Source organism: Suricata suricatta, chromosome 14 (genome assembly GCF_006229205.1).
Source record: "Suricata suricatta isolate VVHF042 chromosome 14, meerkat_22Aug2017_6uvM2_HiC, whole genome shotgun sequence".
In the NCBI taxonomy this organism is placed as follows: Eukaryota; Metazoa; Chordata; class Mammalia; order Carnivora; family Herpestidae; genus Suricata; species Suricata suricatta.
The window spans coordinates 68,411,065-68,422,964 of NC_043713.1; the positions used below are offsets into that span (position 1 = coordinate 68,411,065).

The window sequence follows — 11,900 nt, forward strand, 5'->3', positions numbered from 1 at the left end:
GTGAGAAAGTGGATCTCTTATTGTGGAACACAAAATGGTATGTAGCCACTCTGGAAGTCTGGTAGTTTTCTATCAAGTTAAATATAGTCTTTATCATCTAACTGATCAATCCCACTTCTAGATATATACCCAAGATAAGTGAAAATTTATGTTCACATAAAAACCTATACACAAATGTTTGTAGCAGTTTTATTGAAAATTGCCCCAAACTGGAAACAACCCAAATATCCTTCAATGGGTGAATGTTAAAACAGACTGTGGTACATCGGAACAACACTTAGCTGTAAAAAGCAACACAAATGAATCTCAAAGACTTGCTGAAAGAAGCCAGTCTCCAGAGGTTACATCCTCTATGATGTTATGTTTGTGACATTCTAGAAAAGGCAAATCTACAGGAATGGAGAACAGATTGCTGTGTGCCAGAGGCTAGGGTGGGGTGAAGGGTTGATAACAAACAAATGGCATCAGAGAATTTTTGGGCTGATGGAACTGCTGTGTTCTAATTGCAAAGGTAGTTACACAAACGTGTTAAAACTGAATTGTACACACAAAAAAGTTAATTTTATGGTATGTTAATTCAAAGTTTTTAAAATGAAGCTAAAACATGTCCCAATTTCTTTTTAAGAAGGCTATCGAAGAAATTTTCCACCTGGGTTTCTTCCAGAAAGGCTTCTTTGTGGGGGCTCTGCCACACCAGCCCTGGTATTTGTGGGTCTGTTTATTTGCATGTAAAACGAGAAGTCAGTCTACAGCAGTGATTTTCCTTCTCCCCCACACTCTAAAATTGTACCCTTAGGCATGCCCTTCATGGAAGTGGGGGTGGGGTAGGTTTGGAAGAAGACATTTGGCTTCCACTGTGCTCTGGACCCACAGAGAAGTTGTGCTTTTGTCTGTCTCCTATATTGTTCATTTGAAAACCTCAGGACTAGAATTGTGGGTCTTGAGTAAGATCTTCAGGCCGCCAAGAGGTCTGAACAATCTTGGATTTCAGGGCCTATAGGTTCGGTCCACTCATTTGTCCCTTTGGCATGTGCCTTCATAGACCCAGGTGGTTAGCCAGACCAGGACATTGGCTTTAGTGGTCAGAAATCTAAACAAGGCCTGGAGGGGGGGAACTGGAAGTATGCTCCTTGCTTTAGGACCCCCAGGGCATGCACATGGATTAAACACAATGAGAACTCGGAGAAGGCTAAGATGCCTAGGCCTCCCCTAAAGTAGGGTATGAAAGGACTTAAACCTTTTTTTTTCTTCACATAGGAGGACTTTTTGGAAGAGCATTTTGTAAATTGTAAGGGGCTGTGCAAAGACAGGGGAAATGCCATTGTGAGGATGACCGTGCTGACTGGGACCAGCAGGGCCAAAGCAACATTCATGCCGAGAATTGCTACCATAAGCACTGACCATTTGTCAGGCACACGTTCAGGAGCTGTTGAATCTTCATGACAACGCTGTGAGAAAAAGGCTGTCATTGCTTGGACAGATGAGAAGGCTGAGGCTCCAAAAGGTCCCAGATCGTGTGGGGAGGAGGTGGTTCTGGTCTGCAGCTCTGGCCTTCCAGATCAATACCTGTGAGAGGAACCCCTGAAGCCTGATATCAGTCCTGCCTCCAGATGTGCCTCTAAGAAGGAAACGAATGCCACCATCGAGGGCTGGCGGGGACTGCCATGGGTACTTTGAGACCTTGTCACCTACAATATCACTCAAAAAATATTTTAACAAAATTTTATACAGTGGAATGCTTTCTTTGAAAACTATGTCATGTGTAAATCCAATCCGGAAAACCAGAGTTGGGCCCCCGTGGTTTAAGGTGGAAGCAGAGTTGTCCTGGGCCCCCAGCGCTCCCAGAGCACCACCCAAAGACCACTTATCTAGTAGGTGGGCACTTACTGTGAGTGGCACAGGAGGCGCCATGATGTTTAAGGCTCTGGCTTTGGGTTTGAGAGTGAAGTGGAATGGTGACTGACTAATTCGTGGTGGGTCTGTAGGAGGGCAGCAGGTTCCAGGCTTGCCATATGCTTTAGGCACTGGTCCATTTGACCTGGGCACTGGCCTCACTCTCCCATCTAGCCAGCGGCCATGACCTGTCACTCATAGGGTAGGAAACTTATCTGCACCATTGTACAGTTAGTGGATTTAATCTTTGAATATAAGGATAATAAGGTTAAAAGCTACAGCACCTTTCCTTTATTTTCTGGCCCTTATAAAAGGCATCATGTGTTTTTTGTGTATCGACAACAAGATGTTTAAATTAAGATCTCGGTCAACAGCAGATCTGCACCTCTGACCTGAGCATAGGGGCTGGTGAGACGGCTCACAGTGGAATCATCAAACGGACTTCCTTCTCGTAGATGTCAGGGATCACTCCCATTGGGGAGCTGACCATGTGCACGGTGTTCTTGCCAAACAGCTGAAACTCATAGTGGATGAGCTGCTCCCAAAAGCCACTGTTGGGCCGGATGATGGGCCGGCATGACTTGGTCCATGTGTGGGCATCCAGCAGGGACATGGCATGGTACTTCATGAGGTAGGCAAGGCAGAGGGCAGCTGAGCGGCTCACGCCAGCAGCGCAGTGCAGCAGTGTGCGGCCCTGCCTCAACTCCACGCTGTGGATGTGGTCAGCAATGGGGTCAAAGAAGTCACAGAGACGTGCGATGGGTGTGTCAGCCACAGGCACCTGTACATACTGGATGTCCTCGTATAAAGTGTTCACCACCTCTACTGAGACGTTGATGACCGTGGTGATCTGGTTGCTGGAGAGCAGGAGCTTGTTGTTGGCAGCCACCGCATTGCTGATATATAGGCTGCTGGTGATCTGTGAGAGGCCGCTGACCGAGGGCTGCCGGAACTGAACCAGAAAGGTACACGGGGGCGCTGTCATCAGGCTAGTGGGTCAGCGTCCAAGGAGGCACAAAGGCTGCATCTTTCTGCTAGGCTGTGCCGTGGGAAACTGCAAGGACGGAGAGAATGTTTAAAGAGAGCAGGAGCCCAGCTGGGCCAGAAAGCCAACTGCAGGGGATTCCTGGGAAATGAATAGATGGGTCTACAGCAGGATCCCCAAGATGGTCTTCTGACCATCACAGCAGAATTACCCAGAGAACTCAACTCCAAGTCTGGAACTCAAGGCCTCCCTTGAGGGGTCCATGTCTCTAGCTGGACAGGCTGACTTGTGTCCATCAGCTGTCCGCTGGCCTATCTAGGTTCACACAGCCCTCTTCTCCCTCTAAGTGGGAACCCTCACACAGCTTTCCTTCTCTTCTGACTTTATGCTTCAATCATGAGACTCTGAACCTGTGATATGGTACCAGAACCTACTGTGCTTCTCAGCTTCCCCTTTTCAAGAACTACCCGTCTGAAGAGGCCAGATGTGCTCCTCTGAAAGTGACGTCAAATTACAAAGCACTACATCACTAACCAAGTTCCTGCACCTTGCATCTAAGGAATGCCTGGGGAAGACGGAGGCTGAAAGCTTCCTGGAAGCCAGCATAAGGGGCACTATAGCAGCTCCCAGGAACAAGTGCATAGAAGCAGAGGGGCCTCAGGTAGACAAACTATACCAGCATGATGCTGCGCGCAGCAGGGCTGTGGCATGCACCCCAAGGAGGGGCATGACCCTGCTTTCTCCTAGAAATCCCTGGCCCTCCACTCTCCTGGTCTTGAACATAGCTGCAAAACTAGCACATTTTCACATGTTCCACTGAAATAGGAGTATTCACATCTATACCACACTTCTCAAGGCCAAATAGCAGTCTTCATCAGGCATAGACAAATTAGGAGCAGAAGTTCTGTTCCTTTGCTTAATATATTTAACTGGCTACCACTGTCAGGATGAGATAGAGCCCCTCAGCTTGGCTGTCCAGGCCATTTGTGGTCTGGCTCCTGCCCATCTCTAGCCTCTTTAATAAAAGCTATGCTTCTCCAATGTCCTGAAGGGCCTTCGCTAGGCAGAGCCATTAGTGGTGCCATATGGACACCGGTTCTCCCTGGCCCAGGGCCTTTGCCTTTGGTGCTCTTTCAGCCCACAACCCTCTTTCCCTACAAGCCTATCAGATCCTGATCTGTTCCATGCAGCAGAGGATTTGGGATCTTGGCCAAGGGTCACTTCCCGAGGGAAATCTCCTGGAACCAGACCCCTCTCCCATGTTTGATCAAGTCCCTGCTCCAGGCTTTCTAAGCCCTAAGTGTTCTTCCTACCACTATGGGGTTTTGCCTTGATTTGTCTGTGAGTTCTACTGAGATTCTCTGTAATGGTATCTTTCCTCCTACCATATCACCAATGCTAAGTTCTGTGTCCCTACAAGTAGGTGCTTGATAATATTTGTTAAACAAAGGAATGACTCTAATAGCCACAACTCTGCCTTCTGAGAGATCTGTGGAAAAGATGAGTTCCCTGGCTCTTTGTCTAGAATTTGAGAGGAGAGCTTAGTAGAGGTAAGAATGATTCCAAGCTGCTGGAGGGGAAGGCAAAAGGCCACAGAGGCAAATCCTACTAGCCAATGGCCCAAAGCATCAGACTCACCTCAGGAATGGCTAATGGGGCTGTTTGTTCTCAAGGTCATGTGGGGGCAGAGAAAAAGCCCCTCAAAATTCAGCTGAAAGCCCAAATGCTATGGGATGTTCATTACCCAAAATGACAGATCTTTATCACCTGAAAATCCAGAGAAAAGTGGACTGAGGCTCCCCAAAATTAGTGTCCAGTGGGCAAGAGGAATAGAGGATACGATTGATCACAGAGACAAAAAGTTTGCAGAGAAGATACTTCTCTTGAAGGTGAGGCTAGTCATGGAAGGAGAGACATTTTCATGCTAGTCAAGAAATATTTATCAGGCTCTGTATTAGGTGCTGGGAATATTGAAAAGTACAAGATAGTCATGGCCCCTCCTCTCACAGAGCTCAACGTCTAGTAAGAGACAGAAGACATTAAATGGACAATAATAGGGGCGCCTGGGTGGCTAAGTCGGTTAAACGACTGACTTCGGCTCAGGTCAGAATCTCACAGTTCATGGGATTGAGCCCGGTGTCAGGCTCTGTGCTGACAGCTCAGAGCCTGGAGCCTGCTTCAGATTCTGTGTCTCCCTCTCTCTCTGCCCCTTCCCCACTCATGCTCTGTTTGTCTCAATAATAAATAAACATAAAAAATTAAAAAAATAAATGGACAATAATTAGCACAACAGAGCTGGACAACAGGGATAACAGTGCCTATCTTATAAGGATCTTCTGAGGGTGAAATGAGGTAACCTAGGTTAAGTGTTTAACACAGGGCCTGGCACAGAATAAGCCATGGTAACTAGCTGCTGTTAGGAACGTTGAAATGCAGGGCATTGTGGGAGTGAAAAGTAAAGAGATTTATTTCAGGCTCGGGGTGAGGGAGTTGCAATGATTGCCTCAAGATATGACACAAAGATGTGAAAAGCAGTCAGCAAGAAAGGGAAGGTGGTGGAGATTAGTTTCACCGTTTTATAGACTTCAAAGCCTTTGGCTTCACTTATCTGGTTCCACCTTCAAACCAACATAATAGGCCGGTGTCTGAGGTTATACCTCCATTATACACACGGGGAAAGCGAGGTAGAGAGGAGAAAAGGACCTATCTAGGGTCACAAAGCAAGGTCCTAAAGCTGATTTTTCTGCTCTCGTTATGATCGGGAAATGTCGGCAAACACCGCGGGGCGTTCATTATTACTGGGTTATAAGCGTGGAACGAAGTCCACGGGTTGACAAGAGCAAAGAACCCCTTCCAGGAATGAGTCACATAGGTTTCCTGGGGAGTTAGAGTTGGAATAGGCTTCTTCGCCTGCTGGTTGTCAAGACCCCCATAGTCTTACCTCTCTCTCGTGGGCAGGAGAGCAGGTTCGTTCAAAAAGCAACCTCGCCCGATGTGGGCGAGGGTCTTGGGGAGAAAGAAGACCGGTCACTATCCGGGATCCACACGCTCTGGTTTCCATAGCAATGGTCCTTCCTCGCGTAGAGAGATCCTCAGGGTCGGGTTTTCGAAGAAACCCCGGCCTCCTCTTCGCTCTCTGGAGCTGCTCCTCCCATCCTCTCCAGGTTAGTCGCCCCGCGATCACGCCGGGGCCATATCGGTTTTAGCGGAGAGGTAGTGTCAGCTCCGTTCCCCGTAGCGGGTTTAGTTTTGCCCAGCTCGTCTCCAAGGCAACGCACCGAGCCACATTACGGAGGCCGCCGAGGGACAATCCTGCTGCGTCCGTAGCCTCCGGGGTTTAGCGCACAAGTCCCGCCTCCCGGCACCACCCTCCGTCACTTGTCCCCAGGGTAAAGCACTCGGCTTTGTGCAACATTTCTGCCCTAGGACTCACTCTGTCTCAGCCAGGGCCCTCCGAGCCTGTCTCATCATCTGGCTCCTATTCCCGAGTCGTCCTCGAGGGTGGAAGACGCGGCTGCCCTGCAGCCTAGGTCCTCGGTCGCGTGGAACCTGGGCTCGCCTTTGGGTAATTCGGCCGCCGCCCAGACGACCGCCAGTTCCGGGCATCACCCCGGCCAGGGCCTTCCGGCACAATAGGCTTAGCACCTACACCAAAATCAACGTAGGGACCCACCCGAAGATCTGCTTCCTGTGGCCGCGGACGGCAAAGCAGCCGGTGCTGTTCAGGTGTATCCTGGGTGCCCAGGCCTTTTCTCAGACCTGGAAATCTCTCAGACCCCTGCTCCCCCAGCGGCTCTTGCCTCTTCCAGAGCCCCGTGACCCTCAGAGCCTGATGCTTTGTTAAACTACAAGAAGAGAGTATGGATTTCTCGCAGGTGCAAGCCCCTGCTCCTTTCCAGTCCAGCCCCTCGCATCCCCGGGAGCCCAATTGCCCTCAGCCGGGACCCCCAAGAGAAGCTGGAATCCCCATCTCCCACCCACGCGTCTTCCAAATCCCCGGGCCCTTCAGTCTCCCAAGCTTGACATCGCGTGGCCCCAGGGTTCCCAGTGCCCTTTGGGACAGCCTTGAATTTCCTTAAAGCCTAGAAAGTCCCAGGTCCCCTCAGGCCTGATATCCCTCTCCTCAGCCTCTCTGTTCCCCAGTAGTCCTGGGAAAGCCCCTCAGCTCAGCTCCATGCCCCGCAGACTCAAACTTCCCCTCCTTCCCTCCCATTCCACAACTCTGGTGGCATTCTCTAGGCTCCCACAAAGGCCTTGGGTTGGAAAGCAATTTGGTTCAAAACGACCATTTATTACTTGAAAGGGAATATTTACAGTCACTGTCCCCACATCCCCACCCCCCCGCCTTTTTTTTAACCTCGGGAAGTATTGGTAAATTTTGTACACCACTGTGCGGGTGAAGAGTGTTTTATGTTATCATAAGTATTTTCGGTCTTTGTTGTTGTTGTTGTTTAAACAGGAATTAGACATTTGTATGTGAGAATTTTTCATTTTTTGCCTTTGCTGTCAGAAAAAATGTATATGGGAGACTGGGGACATTTGTTTACCAGTCTGAAAATGTAAAAACATTCATAAAACTATAGTTTGAAATTGGCTGAAAGTAAATTAGAAAAACATTTTTTAATCCTTCAAAATGTTTTAACCTTTAAATTTTGCCTTTTTTTGTCCTGTCAAAGTAGTATACACTTACAGGAAAACCAGACCAGACAAACAAGCAAAATGTATGGCCGCAGACAACCACTGTGTATATTTTTCCAGATCCACTCATACATATGCACCACAACATAGTACATCTTTTAGGGGAAACGTTTGTCACAAGAAAGTTCACTCTTGTGTTACCTACCTGCTCCCCAGAGCCACCTAATATACCATGGATGTCTGTTTTATTCATGGCTGCATAGTATTTTATTGTATGAACAAATTATAATTTATTCAATTGTATCCCTGTTGTACATTTACCTTACATTTTAGGATGAAAATATGACGAATTATTTTGAAATAGGCAAAAACACTTAAAGGTAAATATTTGCAAAACCACTTTATGGTGCAATCAAATTATCAAAAAGTGAAGACCTGGCGTGTCCATTTTTGACCAATTCTTCATTTTGGCCAAATTTGTATCTCTACTTTCACCTGGAGCACTTGGTTCTGTTCCGTACCCCTCCCTCAACCTGCCTCCCTCCCATCTCATCTTTATTTCTAATCTTAGGGAGTCTCCTCAAATCTTTCTCCCCCATAGACTTCCCTCTTTTCTAGACTTTTTCCAAACCTTCTTCCCTTAGAATTCCCCTATTAATCAGCCTAAGCTCCAAACCTCTCTTTTTCCCTGCTTCCTAGGATGCCTCCCCTTTCCAATCTTTCTTAGACCTAGGCTCTGGAGCAGATGCTCCCCATCTCACTTCCTTCTGACCCCTGTTGTACAACTTCTGCTCCTCTCCACTTAGACCCCTGCCTCGCATATCATTCTATATTTTCTCCTTAAAATGGCTGCTTCTGAGGACAGGTCTGAGTCCTGTTCTCACTTTTCTTGTGAACTGCTCTGGGCCTTTCCACATCCTTCTCAGGATGGCTTTTCCTTTCAGTATCCAGAAAATACCCCCTTAGTGCATGTTTTCTGCAAGAGGAGTAGCCTAGGCCTACTCCCTTGCCCCTCTGACAATTATGACAGAGCTGCGCCTCTCCTAAGATTATCCTGGAGAAGCCTTAGTCACTCCCCTAGGCCCCAGCAAACCTGTCCCTGTCCCGGCCCTGACATTTGGACTCAGCCATCTCACCTTGCACCCCTTTTCCCTCTCATTTCCAGCTTAATGAACTCCAATGAAGCAGCAATGAAAAAATGTTTACCCAACAGCAACTTACCCCGGGTGATTTTTCATGACAATCCCAGGATACAGCGAGTCTATGAGATGGAGGTAAAGTCGTTAAAAGCTTTTGGCTTAGAATGCGTTAGTGGCTTGATCCATGTTCACCTCACTCTCCCCAGTAGCCTTGGGGGGTGCAGATCACAGACCTCAGAAGTGATAGGGGGCCACCAAGGTGTTTTAAAGCTAGTCCCATTTTACAGAGGAGACAGCTGAGATTCAGGGTTACTGATTTGCCCCAGATGTCTTAGCTATTCTTGGGCCGAGAGAGTTAGGGAGAAGAATTCCATGATTCTTGGCTCTTTTTGCATTTCCCCCCTCCAATCATGTTATTTCTCTATTTAGGGAATCCATAAGTAGGTTCTACTATATCCTGTAGAAAGAAATCTTGGGTCTTCGAGCTCAAAGTGGCATCAACACTTTTAGGTCTGTCTTCCCCCTGTTTTCTGGAGGAGAACTGAGACCCTTCCCCTTTTTTGCGTATAAGTAGGGTTGAACCTGCTTATCCAAAAGCCCACAGAGGAAGGCGAGGGAAAACAGGGTTTTCATCCCACAGGTTCAAATAATTCATTAAATATATCATTAGGGGCTCTTTGGGATAGGCCCTATGTTGGGCACCAGGAAGAGGCTGGAGAACATGATGGACTATGAGAATGTATTCCTTTCTTCAAGCAGAGCAGAGAGCCCAACATTGAGTTCCTGCCCACTTCTTGACTCTGTTGACTTCTCTCCAGTGTTCCAGGCCCAAATCTGAATGTGCCTATGAGATTCTGACATTAAAAAGAGTAGAAGAGGCTTGGGAGATTATGTTAAATCCTCTTAAAGCCCATAGAGGCCAAAAGAAGAGTAGGGGTTTGGGTGTTTCTCCTTCTGCTAAACTTCAGTGGCACAGTGTAATGGAAAGAGGGTGGACTTGGCAATGGGCAAGCTAGCTTTATGTGATCTTGGGAATCACATTTCCTCCAGGACTCTCTTTTCTCATTTGTAAACTAGGATCTATTAGGATCCTCTCTGTTGCAGGTGACTCACACTGAACTTGAACTAGTACAAGTAAATAGAGAACAATGTGTTTATGTAATCAAGGATAGGTAGGGCAGGATTACCAATGTTTGGAATCAGGAGCCAGGGGCTCCCATACCACTGGATGTGTTTTCCACTTTCCCTTTTCATCTCTTTTCTGTGTCTTTCTGCATGTTGGCTGGCTATCCCCGGAGAGCATGGCCCTAGGAAACCTTGGCCTATAGCCTAGAAAGGAAATGGAGTGCTTCCACTGTTTCTCACATTAAACAATTCCTGGAGAAAGACTACCATTGGCCCAGGGTGTGTCACCGGCCCATTGTTGCCCCAATCAGTGTGGCCAGCGGGTATGAGCTATTCTAACTGGCCCGGGATAGATTGGGGGTCAATTCCTATAGCCAGTGGGGAAGGGGATGTTCTATCTGGCAAGTGGGTTGAGGATCCCAGAGATGCTGTAACTGGAGACTCTCCTGAGGTGCTTTATATGTACCAGAGGGCTGTGCCAAACACCCTCCAGTCATCCAGAACTTCTTTCAAAGCTATATTGAGCCTTTATGTGTTTTAGGTACTCAATGTCTATTATGTATTATTAACTCACTTTGTAGTTCAGGAAATTGAGGGTCAGAGGGATGGAGTAACCTCACTAAGGTCATGCAGTGCATCATTGTAGAGTTGCAAACCTGTGTCTGATTGACCTCAGTACGGGACATCTTCCTTTAAGGACAAAGACTATCTTCTCCTTATTTGTAAACCTGGTGACTTGCTAAAAGCCCAGCATGGCAGTCTTTCTGTCTCCCCACAGAAAGGAAAAGAGGCATCTTTGGCTAGCCACTGATTTCTCAGGACCTTGACAAGAACAGCTAAGACAGTGTGTCTTGGGAATAATCTGAGCACACTCAGATAACATACCCCCCTCCCTCTTTATCCCTTGTTCCCAAGATCCACTTAGGTTCTTTGACTCCCTCTGTCAACATCATCATGGCAACACTGACTGCCCTTTATGGAGTTCTCCTTTGCTTACATCATGCTGGGTTTTGAGACAATGTCAGTGGTTAGAATTCCCAGGAGAGTTTGGGAAAATGTCACTTCCCAGGATCACCTCCCACCTGGTTCTGGTTTCACAGGCCCAACACTTCCCCATCTTTCAAAATCCAACCCCAATTTATATGCACTCTTCTAGGAGGCTTTTCGTGACATCTCCCTTCTCTGAACTCTGTACTTTTAGGGATGTGGCATTCTGTACCTCACTTAGAAGTATTTGGGCATGTGTCCCGCCTTCCTGACTATGTTGTAGTCACTGATTTTTGTTAGTATCCTCTTCACAGCTTGCTCACTGGGATCAGTACATGAGCACATAAGATAGAGAATGTGCCTTCCCAGAGCTTACAGTCTTGTTGGGGAAAGGACAGAAATGATGTGCTAGATGAAATAAGTAGAGTTCAGTGTGATATAGATGATGTCGCAGACAATACGTGGTAAGCACGAAATCAGTAATAGGGACAGAATGATAGGGTTTGAGGAGGAGGAGGAACAAAAAGGTCCTTTCTTTCGCCTTCCCTACCCCGCCCCTCTTTCTGACCAGTTTTCAAATAGAGATGTCAAAATCAGGCCCCTGGGCTGCAGACTGTTGGAGGTACTGTAGGGGTAATCTAGCTCAATGCCCACATTTTACAAATAGGGAAATTGAGGCTCCCTATAAGTCAATAGATTTATGGAATATTGAGTCCAGTTGGCAGATTTCCACCCCGTATCAGCAGCATGGTCATTTCTCTTTCTGTGAAAGAGCTTCTTCATCCTAACATCACCTCTGTTTTTTGTCAGATGAGAACTGCAGACAAGATCCAGAGAAAGATGAGCCACTTCTATGACCACCTGAAGAAAAAGTTCATGACCGACCAGCTCAGAAAGCTGGAGCTCTGGAGACAGGGATCCATTAGCATCCAGCAGTGCCTGGTTAGCATCCGAGGGCACAAGGTCCAACCTCTACCCTCCCAGGAAGAACCAGCCACCCTAGTCAAGGCAGAGTAATCTGTCCCTGAGCCATGACGACACTAGACTACAGGAAGAAGAAAGGTAGAAACTAGCCACCTAGACCATGACAGAGCCACAATAAACTAACACCAGCAGACAGTGGACCACCAAAA

The 11,900-nt window shown here is 47.4% G+C and overlaps 2 protein-coding genes across 2 annotated transcripts; one reads left to right on the top strand and one right to left on the bottom strand.

Annotated features, from left to right (window-relative positions):
• Nucleotides 1-2,161: 2,161 nt before the first annotated feature.
• On the bottom strand, nucleotides 2,162-6,160 carry DUSP18 (dual specificity phosphatase 18). The gene is made up of 2 exons (XM_029922210.1): nucleotides 5,820-6,160; nucleotides 2,162-2,947 (listed from the first exon to the last, which is right to left on the bottom strand). Exon 2 carries the CDS (start codon nucleotides 2,876-2,878, stop codon nucleotides 2,312-2,314), a length of 567 nt encoding a protein of 188 aa, XP_029778070.1. The 5' UTR covers nucleotides 2,879-2,947; nucleotides 5,820-6,160; the 3' UTR covers nucleotides 2,162-2,311.
• C14H5orf52 (chromosome 14 C5orf52 homolog) lies at nucleotides 5,944-11,900 on the top strand. Its single transcript, XM_029921607.1, is given in 5 exon segments — nucleotides 5,944-6,042; nucleotides 6,305-6,478; nucleotides 6,480-6,604; nucleotides 8,682-8,790; nucleotides 11,578-11,900. Coding segments are annotated over 5 exon segments (714 nt in total). The 3' UTR covers nucleotides 11,785-11,900.

Bases quoted from the DNA above. Each gene is read 5' to 3' on its own strand.
- DUSP18 (XM_029922210.1), bottom strand. From the start codon at position 2,878: ATGACAGCGCCCCCGTGTACCTTTCTGGTTCAGTTCCGGCAGCCCTCG.